This window comes from Phyllostomus discolor, chromosome 3, assembly GCF_004126475.2.
Source record: "Phyllostomus discolor isolate MPI-MPIP mPhyDis1 chromosome 3, mPhyDis1.pri.v3, whole genome shotgun sequence".
Classification (NCBI taxonomy): domain Eukaryota; kingdom Metazoa; phylum Chordata; class Mammalia; order Chiroptera; family Phyllostomidae; genus Phyllostomus; species Phyllostomus discolor.
In genome coordinates this window covers 9194479-9214009 of record NC_040905.2, presented here as the reverse complement: position 1 = coordinate 9214009, position 19531 = coordinate 9194479, and the positions used below count along the sequence as shown (strand labels likewise).

The 19531-nt window shown below is 32.8% G+C and overlaps 1 protein-coding gene across 3 annotated transcripts in view; it reads right to left on the bottom strand.

The window, feature by feature from the left end:
• The window catches only part of RICTOR (RPTOR independent companion of MTOR complex 2), a 97355-nt gene that overhangs the window by 42182 nt on the left and 35642 nt on the right, over positions 1-19531 (bottom strand). For all 3 annotated transcript variants that reach the window (XM_028506251.2, XM_036020192.1, XM_036020194.1), the window contains 5 exons: positions 19371-19502; positions 13758-13821; positions 8203-8329; positions 5599-5768; positions 624-691 (listed from right to left, as the gene is read on the bottom strand). In XM_028506251.2, the coding sequence (XP_028362052.1) occupies positions 624-691; positions 5599-5768; positions 8203-8329; positions 13758-13821; positions 19371-19502 (561 nt within the window). The remainder of the gene's footprint in view (positions 1-623; positions 692-5598; positions 5769-8202; positions 8330-13757; positions 13822-19370; positions 19503-19531) is intronic.

Genomic DNA, 19531 nt, shown 5'->3' with positions numbered 1-19531 from the left:
CTGCAACCAACAATCCTACCAGAAAAGCACCTCATAGCATATTTGCAGGAATTGTGTCATTTGCAAAATCTTCACAGGTGGTACATTATTTGATGTCTAATCAATTTAATTAAAAAGCTATCCCATAATATCTAGTGAACTATGTGCTTTTTCTCTCCCAAAAAACTCTGAAGATTATCCTGACTCATTTTTAGAAAATAATCTTTATATCCTTTTGCTTCCCTTTTAACCTTACTTTCAGTATTCTACCTATGCTATCTTTCTATTTACTCAACTTGTTAATAAGGTAGCACTTCATTCTATTCTTGTTATTTTATTCTTTCAGTCTCTCAATGTAATTATACTAAAAAAATATAAACAATAAAAAAAGACCTAGGTTTCTACTGCAGCCTAATTTATATTTTTATATATAAAATTAGTCTTTAAACTTCTCAAAGTTCACTTTTAATTTTTTAAACCACAATTAATTACATTATCAGAGACTTACAACATAATTCCATGAAATACTAAACTTACTGAAACTCACTTTGCCCTGATGAGTCTATATGCAAGCAGGAATATTTAAAACTTTATTAGCAAGATACACAGCACCTTTTAAATGACTAGGAACAAATGATACTCACTTGAGCTGTCCTTCCGCTGTATCTGGACTGTGTCTGTAGTGAAAATCAGTATAGGGTGCTAAAATTCGCTAATAAAAAAAAGGAGAAAAAATAAGTGCCTTTATTGTACAACATGTTCTTTCTGTAATGAGTTAAAATTAATTCCACTTCTCTGTATCTTTAATTGGGTACTGTTTAAGAGACTTATTTCTTCAAACTCATTATCAAGAAATATACTTGAGTGATTTTTTAAATATAGAAATTGAAATTTTAAAATTTTAAATTGAAGTATAACACACATACACATATAAAAAACAGTGCACAAATCATAAATGTATGACTTGACGGATGTTCTCAAACTAAGTGCTCTCCTGCAGCCAGCACCAGATGAAGGAAACACCAGCAGCCTCAAGACCTTCTTACTCCCCCCTTGGTACTCACGAGTCACTACCATTGGAGGATCCTGACCTGCAACCCTATGACTTAGTTTTGCCCACTTCTGAACGTTACTGAAACGGTTTTGTTTTATAAGTTACATTCTCCTCTTGTTGCTATTATAAAGAAATCCAAGCTATATTTTGTGTATTGCCCCCATATTCAGCAACCTTTCTACACTCACTCATTTTAGAGCTTTAACCACTCTATCTCGTTTGCTAATATCCATCAGTGCCTACTGCATTATTGGGGTCTGAATTTTAATTTTAAACTCCATTTAAAATATGGAAGACGTAACTAATATTGCTTTTGACAATCAGTATTTTTTTAAATATTTAGTCATATATGTGCTTTTTCTGGCATTTTTCATTCCTTCCTACATTTGTTTAGATCATATTCCTTTTGACTGAGGACTCCCTCTAGACTTACTTTCTTTGTGTCTGCCTCATTTTATAAATAACAATAAATACTCAGTATCTCATATGGTTTCTGTGAGTCAGGAATCTAAGAGAGGCTCAGCTTTGCAGTTACAACTCAGGGTCCCCCACACACTTCAAAATGTTGACCAGGGCAGCAGCGCTCTGCAGGCTGACGGGAGCTGGAGGATCTGCTTCCAGACAGTTTACTCACAACGTGCTAGTTGTTGGCAGCAGGGCTCAGTTCCTCCCCACGACACACGGGAAAGCAATCCAGGAAGAGTAATGTTTCTTCATATCCCCTTGGGTCTTTAGTCTGAAAAACCTTTATTTGACCTTTGTTTTGCAAAGTCATTTTCTCTGGGCATTATTTTGACATTATTTTCTTTCAGCACTTTAGAGTTTCCATTCTACTTTTTTCTGGTTTCCATTAATTCTGTCGGGAAATCGCTGTCAGACTTGTTCCTTTGAAAGTAATGTCTTTTTTTCTAAAGCCGCTCTTAAGATTTTTATTGGTCTTGGTTTTCAATAATGTGACCATAATGTGCCTACATATTGTTTTCTTTGTATTATCTCATTTGGAGTCTTCCAAACTTTGCAAACATGAAGTTTCATCAGTTTTAGAAACAAAAGTTTTGGCCATTGACTCTGGATATTTGCTTCTGCCTATTTTGTGTCTCTTCTCCAAAGACAACAATTATGTTTTATCCCTTTTGTTTTGTGGCTTTCTTTTCCCACACTGTGCCTTACTCTGAATATTTTTACTGACTTTTCTTCCACTTTACTAATGGTATCTTCTTGCCCAACATGAATTTTTAACTTCATTGAGTTCAGAATTTCAAGTATTATGCTTTTCAGTACTAGAATTTCCATTTGACTTATTTTGTACATTACAATTATCTGATGAGATTCTCTATTATCTCATCTATTTTCTTCCTCTTTTCCTCCATTTTTTTGAACTAATGGATCATAGTTGTTTTAAAGTCCTTTCTCTCTAGCTGCAACAATGTGGATCACCTCTGGGAGTATTTCTATACAATATTTTTTGTTTGTGTTTTCAGTCTTACAGACTTTATCTTTTTGTATGACATTCCACCAAAGTCCTAACTGAATGTCAGACATGTTGAATTTTATAATTCAAATGATGTTACCTCCATTAGATGGAGATGGTTATCTCCACTGTTCGGTAGGTTAAGGAGGCTGATTATTTTTTCTGATTGCCAAGTTAAGTTGAGACTATGTTGCAATTTTGATAAGACAGAGTACACTTTGGCTTTCCTTTCCTAAAGTACAGCCCTCCAGTGCTTTCAATGGAGAGCTTAACAAGTATTTTTCTCCTTGGTGCTGACTGGATTTCTTTTTTTATTTCATAAGTTTTGAACTAAGATCTTTAGCTAGCCATCTATGATAGCTTCAGATTTTAGGGAATGTCACGAACAGGAAATCAGCTATGAAATACCTAGTTTTGTCACTGTAGTACCACGCACTATGCTAAATGCTCCTCCCGTTTTTCGGATCCCAGCAAAAGCCTATGTGGATTTTCAGCTACTAATTATATCCTAATCAGTAAGTGGACCAAGGGAAAAAAGCAACTGCATAATCAGTGTGAATTCACTACTCCTTTAAAGCCCTTTACCCTTTTGCCCACGGCCCCTCCTCCTGGGAGGCCTTTTGTGTCCTGTGCGTGGGGACTATAGAATGTTCCCCTGTGCTGTCCTTAGGGTCTGACATGGTAGCCTCTATCCTGCAGAGATGCTCATTTCAGCAAATGTCTGGGGGGATAAGTCAGACTTGGTCCAGGGACGTTACACGTCTCTAGACTTGTCATGACATAACCCCCAGGACTGGCAAATACTCTGGTCTTCTATCCAGGCCTAGGTCACATTCTCAGCTTCTAGCCTGTGCCCAAAATCTGCAAGTACCCCTAAGGGCATCTGTAGATCTTCAGGGAAACTCTCCAAGTACCTTCCTTCCTTACAACGTCACTCCCATCTGCAACAGTGTCAGCAATAAAATAAATAAATACATAAATAAACTTCACTCCCTCTGGTCTTTATTGGTTTCATAGCCCTACACTGCTTTAAATAGATGATTTCCATTATTACCTAGCTCTTCCAGTTTTCCACAGCAGATGTTATTAACTAACCTATCCCACTCTGAAGTGTAAGTTTAACTGTTTTTAAATTTACTATAAAATTACAATTAATTTACAACCTTTACAGAGTTTCTACTCTATTAACATTGTTATATTAAATCTACATTTCTTTTCCTGTCTGAGGTTAAAATATATTATATGTACTATAAATAGAAGCCAAGGTAAATTTTAAAAAAGATTTCTAACAGGAAGGAGATGTGGGCCCAATAACAGATAGTAGCACTGAAAATCGTTCCTCTGTATGTAGAAAAGGGAACCAATCATCAAGTTAGAATGAAACTGATAAAATTTAATTAATAAAAATGAGGACAATATTCTCTTAAGAGCAGATTCTACAATGAAGAAGAAGATGATAAAATAGAAGATGATGATACTGAGTAATATCCAAGGCAACCAGTATTTGAATATTTATTATGTGCCAGGTACTAAAATATTTCATGTATATTAGAATATATGAAAAGCACCAAGAAATACCCAACTCATTAAGGCTTTATATTAGTGTTGGCTGCTGCTATTACTGCTATTACTGCTGCTTCCACTAAATACTACTACCATTATTATTACTACTACTACTAGTAGTAATAATAGTATTACTTTTATTACTATTGGGAGGCAACCAATCGATGGCTGTCTCTCACATTGATGTTTTTCTCTCTCTCCCATCCTCTCTAAGAAGCAACAAGAAAGTGTCCTCGGGTGAGGAAATGAGAGAGAGAGAGAGAGATAGAGAGAGAGAGAGAAAGGCTAATAACTAGCCCCAGCTTTCCTGCTGGAAAGCCAGCAGGTCATACAAAAAGTCAAAGCCAGATCTGCTCTCAACTGCTATGCTATTCTCGGGGATCTCAGTAAGGAAAAAAAGAACCAATTTTTGTGGTTTCAAAGAACAAGATATAAGCAAAGATATAGTTGTGTACTTAAACATCTAACATATTATTTGAAAAATTTTCACATATAAAGGCTTTTTAATCTGTTGTACAATTATACAGGAACAAAAAACAGGCCTATACATATTACCTTCCTTCACTGTAATCATCTCACCAACTTTAAAATTCTAGTTTTTCTACTTGATAAAATAAAACTTAAACCTAGACATACAATAAAATATAAAAAATGCCAGTTTATCCCCATTGGATTACCAAGAACAATGTATTTAAAATCACATATTAAGAGAAATATTAAACTTAAATTTGTTAGTATGATACAGGTTGATGTCAATGTTATAATCTCAAATATTTCTAATAGCCCTAATAAAAGCAGAATTATAACATTTAAGACAAGGTTTAGAAAAACTAATTTAGAAAGACAAACTAGGGAAAATAAATCTTTTATACCTTGCATAATTTCAACCCAAATACAAACAAATCCAGAGTTCTGGATTTGTAATGAATAATAATATAGTACCTGCACACAAATAAATTATGAGAATATAGTTTGTGATGATTCTGTTCCAACCTTCACTACGTACTTTTAAAAGAGTATGTATTATTTTATACTAACTAGAAAAAACAATGAATTAGTAAAAAAATTTTAAAAAGGATATATATGTATTCTATTTCTTTCAAGTATATGTGGTCATTATTTGCTAATAAGCAGTTCTAAGTTCAAAGACTTTTAGCATGGTTTAATAAATAAACAGTATATAATTAGCAGGAGCTATTTACACACAACACACTAAAGTCTTTAAAAAGAAAGTCTTCTTAAATAAATAGGTAAATGGCTATGTAACCTTACTTGTGCTTTAATTTGTTTAGTAAAATTTTCATTGTTAAAAAAATAAACTTCGTTTTATACAATGAGGAACTACTTTGAGAATAATATTTTTCAATTCAGTCCAAACTGAATGAGCTATAAAGCATTGCTGGGAATAAGCCAGTCTTCGAAATTTAGGTTTGATAATGCTGTTCTGCATCTACTAACTTTAAAATTTCAAAGTAAGAGATTGTATTTAAAGTTATATTTTAAAACTAGAAAAGAATATTAAAGTTCCTACCTCTAATTCTACATCAGCTCGCACATATTTTCGGGTCTTTGGATGATTAAGGAGGTGCAAAATTGTAGTAATGAGGGCCTCATTTATTCGACTTAACTGGCAATCGATCACATTTTTCAAGATGGTGTTTAGTCCACCTCGAAGGGCCACCACCTCTGGATTCTGAAGTGCTAAAATAAAAAAGAAAAACTTAATATATTATATAGGGGATAACTAATCAAATATAATCAGAAATCTGGGGATTTGTTTTAAAACAATTTCCTTTCTGACTTGAAAACCTTTCGAGTCAAGGACACTGAAAGGGGCATGTGGATAAAATGTACCTAATAAGAGTCACCGAACATACTTTCCAAAACTCTTCTTTATTTATGTCACTGATTGTTTTTCCATATCCTTTATTCCTGTTTTACTGAAATGGTCCTTCTTGCCCATGAACTGCATGGACTTTTTATATGAGACTATCAGCTATTTGTTTCAAATCTTTTATAAAATTTACAATTTTACTTTAGATTTTAAACTCAAATTTTAAACTCAGTACATAACCTTTGTCAAACTAGAAGTTGTCTCAGATCACTCTTTAATCAGTTCCCCTCCACCACAAAGGTAACCAAGGTTCTCATTTTTACACATACAGATTACCTGTGCCTTCTTGACAATCAAGCGGATAAATTCAAAGAGTGAAAAGTACTCCCCAAATACAACATATAAGTCATATACATTTCTTATCAAGTTTATTTGTTGTACATAGTTTTATTTTCTACTTTGGAAATAGTACAATTTTCTTCTGTTAGATTTACTGATTATTGCTCTAAACATGAAGTAAATCTACCAAACCTGTATTTTCACTTTCAGTGTACCAAATCCTTAAGTTTTGTTTTTCAGGTGTTTCAGAGTTTCCAAGATATACCATCTACAAGGTAAGAGCATCTTCTTTCCAACATGTAAACTTCATTTATTACTTTGTCTTACTAAGCTGGCTAGAAGTTTTTAAACAACATTAATTAAGAGCTAAATAGATGTAGTATTTGTACAGATCCACAATTAAGAAGTGTTGATTTTAGATAAATATTCTAGAATGTTATCCAAGTAGCCTTCTAATTATTTTACTTTGTATTTCTATATAGGTATGTGAGTATATGTGTATTTGTGGGTATATGTAGATAGATGCTAGTATTATTACAAATTGGTAGATTTCCGTATTTTTACCCTCTCAATTTAAACTATATAGGAATTATTATCTGTTCCTTGAAGAAATTTCTTTTTAAGACAAAACTACCTGAATGAGTCTTTTCGGGGGCAATTATTTTATAAAGTACTTCAATGGCTTTTGATTATGTTTTATATCTTTTTGAGTCAACTGGATATAAATTTTCCCTGAAAATCCATTCACTTCAGTAACATTTCCAAATATTTATAAAAGCTATTCCATAATTTAAAATCTCCTATTATGTTCTCTTTATTTCTAAATTAACCTTTGTTTCTCTAACCTTGGCAGTTTTCATATTATATATGTTTGCCTATCTGTATATCATTTTTTCTTCTTTCAATTAACACTGGTTAAATTAAATAATCTATCTCGTTCTCTAATTAAGACTCAATTTCATTGTTCCTTTACCCTGCTTACCTAATAATTGTTTTTTTCCCTTCTCTTTCTATTTTGTGGGTATACTCACTTATATTCATTACTTTTTGCTTAATTATAAAAGCATTTTATGATAAACTAACTCTGAGTATAACTTTCTAGGCATCTCACAGATTGGTATGTAGTCAAATTTTTATTTTCAAAACTTCCTTAATGAATTTTACTTAGCTTTAAATCAACAGGTATTGTAGACACTATTCTTAAATCCTTGATGATCAGCTATTTTGTTTTAGTTTAACATTTTGTTATTAATTCATTTATTTTATCAAGAGTCAATGTAGCCTACACCACTTCTACTTTTAGTGGCAAAATATTATCTTCTTATTTAAAATACACATCTTTGGTTATAAGTGAGGTCGAACTTTTAAAATATGTTGACTGGCCATGCGTTTGATGATTATTTATTTTTCCTATTGATCTGCATATAAGTTATTTACTTATCATGTTTGTTACATTTATTTTTCCTTTGTTCTGGCGCTGTAGTATGTTTTCTTGCCTCCTTATAATACAGTCTATAGCTGCTGAAATCTAATTTCCTTTGTAATTCAAAATTCTTCTTCCATTTTTTCCTGTTTTTCCCATTTTAATTCTTTAATGCTTTTGCATTTAGAATTCCTTTTTTTTGTTAAAATATATAATGGACTGTTTATTGTTTTTAACCTACATCATGATACAGAATAGTTAGCTTATGTCTGACAGCCAGAATTTAAGAGATTTTATTGCAATTACCAAAATTTGGACAATTCTGATACACTAAATTTCATGATAAGGAAAATGCTAAAATTTATAGTTTCAATGTCATTTTGAAATTATTTGTTAAACAGCAAGTCCTCTACTATCAGGAATGTCGTGCTTATTCATATCGTACCAATAACTAAAGAATTCATGTATTAAAGGCATTAAGAAATGTTATATATGCTTTCTAAAATACTGTATTTTCATTATTCAAAGAAAATTCTAACCTAGTTCACAGATAATAGCAATGCATGCTCGGACCATTCTGTCTCTCTCTTGAAGTCCATCGTTTCCAACTGCTATTAATGAATTGGCCAAGGAGCTAGGAAACAAGGAAGCATTCACAGTAATCATCTGTAACAGGGAGAAATCAGAAAAAGAAGTTACTTCAAAATGTATTTTTAAACCCTACTTTGTCTGAATTGAGATTTTTAAGACCATAGAGCAGGGGTGTCAAACTCATTTCCACCGGGGGCCACATCAGCCTCGACGTTGCCTTCAAAGGACCGAATGTAATTTTCGGGCTATGTAAGTGTAACTACTCCTTAATAGTTAAATGAGAGCTCAGCACTGCCACCAGTAGAAACAAGGTGCCGGGCTAGATAAAACAAGGGGGAGGGCCAGATCTGGCCCGCGAACCTTGTGTTTGCCACCTGTGTCCCAGATTATTCATAAGTTTCAGGCATCAAATTTAATCTTCTACTTCATGTAAATGTTTCAAAGAATTAATATAAATAATAATTGATATAACTGATGTTAGTATCATTACTATGCCAAAATGTTTTGGCTTTTCCCCCCTAATAGTCCAGACCATAAATTAGTTGACCAACAAGATATACCATTTCTGAAATTCTAAGCTCCTCTGGAAAAAAACCTAATTTGTCCCCTCATCCTTTCTCACTTTGCTGTAATAAATGCCTAATAATCTCCCTATCGCCAACATCACTTATTGCTATACCAAAGGCAAATTTAATAATCTATAAACCTTTTTAATATTTCAAATAATCATGATAGAAACAGTATGTATCTGGTAATAAACTTTGGGTGAATTTCACCTCAAATGAAAAGTTTAATTGGCCATAACATATTTGGAAAACTGAATACAGGTAACATACATATATCTTCAGTTTGCAAAACACAAAGAAGACACATTGTGTAATTAATGACTGTTTAATAAATAAAAACGATTTGGTAAATGAAGTATTGCAAAATACGTCCTTGAACTGGGAAGTAGAAGAAAACATTTCCTTCTATTTGGGTGGTGATAAAGTATTAGGGATAATTAACATCCTGTCCTGGATGTTACTGGATTTATAATCTTGTTGAAAAGTAAGACTTGTGCTATGAAACAATTAGAGGATGTAATGTAACTAAACTAAAGATATCCAGTTGATTCCTATAAAGGGACAAAGGAAAGACGTGTATTAGCTAGTATACTTATAAATGATTTATGTTGTTTAAGCAGCATTATGTAATATTACAAAGTTCAAATAAAATGACAGAATACACAACCACAAAATAGATTTCCACTAACTACAGAGTTGACGAAAGTTTTCACATTCATTTCTGAATCAGTATTTTCCATTAATCAAAAATGTTGGAGAGAGAACGAAAGGAAAAGGAGGTATAGAAAACTGATCTTCCTGGATGAGAAAATTCTAACACTTATGATATTAATTTGTATTTTAATACTTATTGATTATTATGCTTATAAGGAACTTAGAAAAATTCTCCCCCAAATAAAACATAATGTATCCTGAAAAGAGCTGGCTAGGAAGCCAGGTCAAATGTCTTTCAGAGCTCAATCTCAATCAGTAAACTGTTATCTTGGCCAAATCAATCTTCTCAATGATTTTGTTTCCTCATTTGTAAAAAGGATGTGTATCACCAAATGCTTTCTAGAATTTAAAGTACAAAATCCTACTCTATAAAGCTAAAGTGTTAGGAAAAGAATACCTCTAATTCAATTTTTTTAAACAAATGAAATCTTATTTTTGTGGGAAATATATGCAAAGAAACTCTTAAATTCTGTGCAAATCAGAAAATACTTTTCTCATAAATCATTGAGTACTCAAAAAAAACAGTCATAGAATTTATCTCTACTGAAATAAAAGTTTAATCATCTTTTTGGGCATGACAGGACAGATATACTGGGTTGCCTTCAAAGGACCGAAACAAAAGCTTGTTTGTTTTTTTTCCGCTAAGATGGCTCTACCAGCGTTTAGTTGTCTTTAACCTCATTTGAAACAATTTTGTTAGATTGTACTGTGACAGCTGTCTCATCAGTGTGCATTAAAAAAAAAAACTCATCTAACTGGTGAATTTTTGTGCATCCAGTATAATACTGATGATGGAAGAAAATATGCAACATTTTCGGCATATTATGTTTTATTATTTCAAGAAATGTAAAACACAACTGAAATGCAAAAAGAGATTTGTGCAGTGTATGGAAAAGGTGCTGTGAGTGACTGAATGTATCAGAAGTGGTTTGCACAGTTTTTTGGTACTACTGACATTTTAGCCAGTAATTCTTTGCTGTGGGGCTGTCTTATGCTTTGGGAGATGTTTAGCAGCACCCGTCCTCTACCCACTAGAAACCAATAGCAGGAGACAGCTGACATCTTCAAAATATCCAAACCAATACAGTTATTGGTGAAAATGAAAAATGTGTCTTTTGGCCAGCCCAATAAATTAAAGATCATGAGTAGATAATAATTCGTAAACTGCTATAAAGGAAGACAGAGATCTCTAAGGGGAGTATCTGAAATCTGAGCTGAGACTGAAATGAATACAATGTAGATAACATAAAATCGAAAGGGAGGGAGGGTGGGAGGTGGGGATGGCTGGGGGCAAGGGGAGTGGTGCGTGGTAAATGCAGACAACTGTAATTGAACAATAACATAATTAAAAAATGAAAAGAGTAGGAAAGAAATAATGATCATAATAGTAGTATAGGAAACTAGTCTACGTGAATAATGGCATCACGAGACAGGTCCTAATAACAAGCAATCGTGGGCCAATACAGGTTTGGAAATCCAAAGAACTAAGTTCTTGCACTGGATCTGGCAATATCTTGCTATGAATCAAGGGCAAATAATTTCCTTAAATGAATCTCTTTTCAACTGTAAAAAAGGCAAACAAAAGAAACTGATGTATTAACCTCTTGTTACATGGATAAAGAAACGAGAGATGAGGAAAATGATGACTTAGAATTTAAATAGGATAACAAAGCAAGAGCTGACCAGTGAAAAAATATATAGCTAATTACAGAAGTAAAAATCAGGAAGATAGCTTGGACTGGAAAGACAGGGAAAAAGACAGATATTTAAAAAGAAAGAAAAAAATAAAACAAAAATGTCCCAAATGACTGAAGTAAGTGAAAGAGAAAAAAAAGTAACAAGAGTATTCCTTAATTATTCATCGAACAAGTTAACCTAAAGCAACAAATATTTTTACTTATAAAATATAGAAGAAAAAAATTTACAGAAAATTTTAAACTTCTTTGAATGCATACAAAAAACTGTCAGTGACCCAGCAGTTACATTATTATCACTAATTTCTATTAGGTCAGTTGCCAAGATGTTACTGGAAAAAAAAAAAAAAAGGTTTGCTTTGGTTGTTAAAAGTACTAACAAAATTATAGTTCCACTGGCCAATAGAGGACACTGTTTATTCAGCAAGTGTGCTTTCCCCTTTAACTGCTTTTATTTTTTTTATCTTTTTTTAAATTGCTATTTATTCTATTATAGTTGTTCCAATTTTTCCCCTTTGCCCTCCTCCCCCTTTTGACCCAGGGATTCCACTGCTGGTAATATACTTTAAAAATCCCAAGTTACCAATTCAAAAGAACTTGCACTCCTATGTTGATGCAATAGCTAAGTGCTGAAAACAGCCCTTTTAACTACTTTTAGTTGAACCAAGAAGGATCCCTGTGCCACAACTCTTCCTCTGACCTGTACTCTACCACCAGGTATGAGTAATTTTCCTGCTGTTGGATTCACAAATGGTATCTGCCACAAGTTACTGTGTACTTCAAAAGATAACACAAGAGTGTACTTTTGTTATGGCATTAGTAAATTGTTTCCAAGAATCTGTTTACTTTGATTGGCTATTTTATAAACTATAATGGGTAAAAACAAAATAAAAATAAAAGATTCTCTAAAAGCTGAATTTCATTGTTTGAATCCATTTGGAGTTGTGATTTCTTCTGAATGCGGTTTCTAGGGCAACGATTCTCAAAGTGTGGTCCAGAACTAAGGATCTCTAGGACACTTTCAGGCACTCTGCAAAGTCAGAACTATTTTCATAATAAAACAAAAACATCACTCATCTTTTTTTATACTCTCATTCTTTCACAAGTATATACTAAAGTTTCCCAGAGGTCCCACTGCATGTGAAATCACAACAGACTGAATTCAAAAGCAAATATGATAATCCAGCTATCTTCTATCAAACAAACATTACAGAGGTTTGTAAAAATCTAATATAATGTCCCTCTACTCATTCATTTTCTTTTTAGCAAATAATTATTTTATAAAAATGTTATTTGTTTACATGTAATGAGTTTATAATTTTCATGTTAATATATATTTTAATTTCTTAATGTATATTCTAGTATGATAAATATTGACACATATAATGCCAATAACCACAAAGTCATTCTAGGTTCTTTGGAACCAAGTTTGTTTTCTTATCTTGAATTCTCAATATCATGGTGATAGGAGAGATTGTATGAGTAAGTAAACATCATAAATCTAATTTTTACATTTAAATTTAAAGAGTCAAACCATGGTCTCTACCTATGACAGAAATTCATGACCTCTAATACCAGTCTCAATGAAACTGCAAACATCTCTTAAGACATCTCATCCATTTACTTTCTCCTTACTATGTTCACCAGTGGATAATTACCAACTACAAGCTAGACAACTGGAAGAAAAAGAAAAAAGGGAGTCTAGTTAATGTACAAACTCAACATTGTACCATTTTGGAGCATGCATTGAATTCCAAGGTGCGGAAAGAGCTAAAAAATTTAATTGCTAAGTAATTTTAATGTTTTTACATCAGAACATACATACACATTATGAGTCTTATGAATGTTCAGAATCAAACACAATACTTTAAATGAAACGTGATGAAATTCTTACAGCAGCTATGTCCTAACCAAGTTAACTCCCTCTCAGTTCCCTGTTCCTCTGCCCTGGGACATCACATTACATTAAACCACAACAAAAATTCCTTGAGGGCCTCTCATCAGAAGCACTATGATTGCTCTTAACACATTCTCTTGAGGAGTTTACATTTTGACCTTTTACCATGTACCAAGGCCTGGCCTGCTTATTGCAATTGCCTATAGACTGTACCCAAATTCATCTTCAAAATGGCTGTAACCATCTGTGGCATCCATTTAACAGTATTAACTCCAAGCATACACTGAAGAGAAAATCAGAGGAGAGAGCAACCAGTCCTCTTTTCTCAACAACATATCAAAGCAATAATTTCATTTACTTGTCTACTAAAGGGAGAAATATTCTGTACAATATACATTTAAAAAATATTATCCTAGCCATACCCAATCACATAGAATAATTACACAAAATGTTTATTCTTATCTTGAAGTTTAACAGAACTATTTAACTCATACAATTTAACAAATTGTTTAATGAGAATTTAGCCTTTACATTTTAATAGAAAGATTTTACAAAATAGCGTTAAATCTAACAATGTAAAATACTGTCATGAAAACCACAATCCTGCCTTCACTCTTAGACATGGAGCATACCTTTCTGACTAATCGAAGTGCTTGCGTCCTCTCCACCTCGTTGCTCTGCTGTATGTCAATGCACCTAAATAACATACAAAATAGTTATTGATAAAAGCCTTAACAATTTCCTATAAAACAATACCACTAGATCAGACACATATGCAAGATGTCAATATGGTACTTAAAATGTTTATTACACATCAATTTGTACTACCAGCAGATATTTATTTAGTTAGCTTATATATCTCTAGTGATAAATACTTGTTATAATAAAACATTTCAAAACTATTTCATTTACAACTCTAGGAAGGAACACAGAATATAGTAAATAATTCACACATTTATATATGTCTATACAGAAATAATAATCACAAAGCAAAGTACCAAAAATCTACTGAAAGAAACTTTCATCTGTTTTTGATAAAATTCAGACATTTTATATGAACTGTGAAAGAAAAATATTTTAAGCCTATGATTTAGTTAATTGCGATTTTAACCGGGCCTAAATTTTACATACAGGGATTGGCGAAAATAGGTTTACAGTTGTAAAAGACAGTTTATTCTTGCATTATTTATTATTATTGTATTATTTTTCATATGAACTGTAAACCCCTGTATTATAAGCTAAAAGTCGTATGTACTAGCCACAATAATTCTATTTTACCAAAATATAATTTGAAACTGAATGTACTTCAAAACTTAATGTTCTATCAAATATCACTTAACTGATGCTTCTCTCTAAAATTTATTAAATTTTTCAATTTCTCAAGTCTTTGATTTATGTTGCATGATAAGTCACTGTCACTTATATTTAGACAGTTAATTTTTCTAATCAGTATTTCATATATATAGTTTGCTATTCCAAAAGCATTTCTTGTCTCTGTATGCAACAGAATACCCTCTCTGGCCAGATTAGAGAGGCTTGGCTCAGACCGACACTCCTGCCACGACAGCTCTAAAGGCAGAACAACGTACTTTGTAAAGCCACTGTTAAAGAACAATGAATACTAATCCCTGGAAAGAGAGGCGCCAACTGCACATCCACCGCAGGCTTTTCCACGGGGCCTTTGTCAATACCGCCTTTTAAGGAAATGGTCTCAGCGGAAAGCAAAGAAGTCTTGTGCTGGAGGGACAGGGTGAACTTTGGGGAAACCAAAGTGGCTGAGGCTTGAGGGGAAAAAACCCCACAGGAAGCAAAGATAGGAAGGCGAGTACAAATCTGCATGCAATCTCCTGTTTAAGCTGTATGCCAACTTCTATGTTGTGCAAAAGCAGGGTTAAAATCCAAGAAAGCAAGCTAAAAGCTACTGCTGAGAAGCAGATATTTTAGCAGGTATGTAATACTCTAAGACTGGTCAAGGTGAAGAGGTTCTGCTAAACTTCTACAGTTTTATTTGAGATCCCAAATAGCCACTTCCTAGAGCAAAGGCAAAGCTAAAACCAAACTTTAACAGAATCAGTGCTACACACCAACATTCTAGAATAAATCTTGACTCTCTTAAAGGGAGAATAACATCTGTAGCCAAAAATTCTGAATACACAATGTTCACATCCAATCAGATAATAAGGTATGCTTTAAAACAAACAAAAAGCCAAGTAACAAAAAACTAAATAAAAGAAAATGACTAGAAACAGAACACAGGTGATTCACATATTTAAGTTCAAGGCTCTATAAACAACTATGCATAATATGCTCAAGAAATTAGAAGGAAAGATGGAGAAATAGGTAGACCTAGAATCTTTAAGTAAGAGTAAAATAAATCATAGAAATACAACAACTAATGTCAGTTATTCAAGAGACTGATTTACTAGTAAGATGGAGGAATTAAAAAAACCACATTGAAACACAAAGATTAACAACAACAAAGGAAGAAAATATAGTAAGGGCATCAGAGACACTTGGGACAGTAAACAGATTCAATTATATAGTTGGAGTACCAACTATAGGTAGGAGGGAATATTACCAAAAAATTTCAAAGTAGCCAGAGGGAAAAAAAGATACATCACTTACAAGGAACAACAAAAAGTGAGCTACTTACTGTTCAACAGGTTAAAGAAAAAAATTCAGAATACCTATTTGAAGCACTGAACAAAAGTAACTTGGTCATAAAAACAGCCTTCCAATAGGAAGACAAAATAGGGGCATTTATAAGCAAATAAAAGATGAGAGAATGCATCTCCAGTAAAGCTGTCCTACAAGAAACATTAAAGAAAGTTCATCAAACAGATAGGAAGAGATCCAAGATGAAAGTATGGAAATGCAGAAAAGGAAGAATACTGGAATACATAAATAATGTAAGTAAGTAACAGTAGTTGCAGTTTAAGACAAAAACAGTACTATCCCGGTGAGGTTACAAATTTATGTAGAAATAAAAAACATAGCAATAATGCAAAAGAAGGGAGAGGATATAGTTAAAACTGTAAGAGGTTTCCTGCATTGTGCTGGTTTTAATAAAGGAGATAGACCTTAATACACAAAGAATACCTGTTGTAATCTCTAGGGCAACTGCTAAAGAAACATTTAGAGAAAAAAAAAATCTTGATTATTCCAATAGAAAATAGGAGCAACACAAGAACAAAGAACAGATGTGACTGACAACAGACTGCAATAGCAAGATTAGCAAACAAACTCAAATATATGAGAAAACTGACAGTTAGATGACAGTCTCTCTCTCATACTTGTGTGTGTGTGTATGTATATAAAATTACATTAGACAAAGCCCAAAGACCACGTATATAAAAAACCACTAGATATAGTCTAATCACTCTAATTAGAAGATAAAGATGTCAAACCAGAATATCAAAAAAAAAATTTAATGTTTACAGGAGAGAAACTTAAATGTAAGGACAAAAAGATAAAAAGTGAAGTGATGGGAAAAAAGATAAAAAGTGATGGGAAAAGATATACTAGGCAAACCCTAAGGAGAAGAAAGTTACTGAAGCTATATTTAGATAACATAAACATTCATAAAAGTTCTCCTAGGGATAAAGAGAGACATTTCATAAATATAAAAGGATTAGCCAAATGTGAAGGTTTAATGTTTGTTATTATGAATGCCATAACAAACTTCAAAATATAAAAAGCAAGAGCTGATGACACAAGAAGTGGAAAAACTTAATAGTACTAATGGTACTGTATCTCTTAAAGAAAAATTGAGTCCACAATCTTAAAACTCCTAAGAAAGAAAACCCCAGGCCCAGACTTACTTTCTGGTGAATTCTAATATTCATGTCAGACAAAATAATACCCATCTTATATAAATTCTTTCACATATAATGAGGGTAAAGCTTCCCTAGTTGTTTTATAAAGCAATCATACTCCTGATACAAAACCAAACAAGGGCATTAAAAGAATGGAAAAACATGGGCAAACACATCTCATGAACATAGCTGCAAAAATGTGCCACAAAATATTAGCAAACCAAATTCAATTATACATGAGAAGGGCCAGACATCACAAACAAGTCGTGTTTATTTCGGGAATGCAAACAAAAAAATAAGAAGAAATCCTTTTAAAGCCTACAGCAAGTTTCATATGTAAGGGCAAAACACTGAACACTTTCAATGTGAGCTTAGGAGCAAAACAGACTTTCCACTATAACCATTTTTAAGTCAGTGCACTATTCTAGCCAATGCAATACTGAAGGAAAAATAAAGATATAAAGATTGGAAAGGGAAAAAATAATATGGCCATCACTTGCAATTAATGCTTATATAATAAAAACTCCAAAATAATTTTAAAAACAATTAGAATTGAAAGTAAATATAGCAAGATGACTAGATAAGAGCTTAATATACAAAAAGAAAAATCCAGCCCTGGCTGGTGTGGCTCAGTGGGTTGAGCACCAGCCTGTGAACCTAAAGGTCACCAGTTCAATTCCCAGACAGGGCGCATGCCTGGGGTGCAAGCCAGATCCCTTGTTGGGGTGTGTGAGAGAACACTGATGAGACGTTTCTCTTCCTTTCTCCATCTTTTACTCTCTCACTAAAAATAAATAAATAAAATATTTATAAAAAAGAGAAATCCAAAATTATGTTTCTATATGTTAGCAAAAATGATTTAAAAGTTATATTAATAAAAGTACATAAATCATAAAACATACCTTAAATAAACCTAACAACTATGTGCCAGACCTCTGCACAGAACACTACAAAATGTTGAGAAAAATTAAAGTTCCAAATACATAAAGGTTTGGAAGATTCAATATCATTAAGATGTCAACTCACCCCAAATTAACCTAGAGCTTTAATGCAATTACTACTAAAATCCCAGAAAGTTTCATGGAAATGGACAAGATGATCATAAAGTTCATACAGAACCCACAAAGCACCAACAGTCTTGAAGAAAAGCAGATAGAGGACTTACATTAACAAGTGTCAACACATTATTAAGCTGCAGTCACTAAAATAGTGTAAGAATACACAAACAGACCTACTGAAGAGAATACAGAATGCAAAAATTAATCCATATTTACCTTGTTATCTTATTTGTAACAAGAGATACTAGTGAAAGAAAAATCTTTTCAATAAATATTTATTGGATATCCATAAAGATAAAAATGAATCATTACTTACTGAAATGCATTCAGGAATAAATCTTTTAGGAGAAAACATAGACTATCAATAATCTTTCAAAGAGACCTAAAGTATTAACTATAAAATAACCAACCTCTAAATTGAATTTTATTAAGGAAAGTGAAAAGGGAAGGCAGACTGATTTGGAAAAAAATATTCTCAATATGCATACCTAAATATGTAATACTAAAGGAATCATACATAGAAGACATCAAGAACTCCTACACAATAAGACAGACAATCAAATTTACAAATGAGCAGAAAAAAACGAGGATACCCAAATAGTCAATAAGCAAATGAAAGGTGCTTAACATCACTACTCACCCGGGAAATGCAAATTAAAAGCACAATTATAATTCACAATGAAAAACAGAGCCCAAAGGGTAAAATTAAAGACTGAAAATATCAAGTGCTGACGAGGATGTAGAGAAACTGGAATTCTCAAACACTGCTGGTAAGAGTGTGAATCGGGACAATCATTCTGGAACATTGTTGGCAGTATTTACTAAAGCTGAAAACACACAAACATGACCCAGCAATTCCACTGCTACATATACACCTGAGAGAAATGAGTGCATATGTAAGTCCATCAACAGAATTATACAGAATGTTCACACTTCATTCACAATAGCCAAACACTGAAAACAATCCAGAAAATCATCAACAGAATGGAATACATTAATTGTAGTTTATACATAACATGAAAAAGTACACAGCAATTTAAAAAACATCAATATGGATAAATCTCATAGATGAAAAGAAAAGAGTAACCATGTGCTTCCAATATATGATGTTCAAGACAGGAAAAGCTAGTCTACAATGAGAAAGGTCAGAGTAATGCTTATTACAATAGTAGTTGGAGACATAAGGAAACTTGACTAAGATGCTGAAAATGTTCTACATCTTTTTCAGGATAACAGGGCACTTGATTGTTTCTATCTGTAAAAATGATCAGGTTTTACACTAAAAGCATGTAGGGTTTATGGTAGGTATGCTAAAACTCAGTATGTAATTTTCAAAACATATAAAACCATAAGACAACTCTTAGAAAATTACCTGGCTATTAAATAGTCCACTTTCAGTTTAAGCACCTTCTGTAGAATACTGGAGTCTTGGATGAGATACCGAAGGGCTCGTAGCCCTGCAGCCCGCACTTCTTTTGCTTCATTCAACAAAGCTAACCGCAAGCTGTCAGAAAACAAAAGTTTTGCGGCATA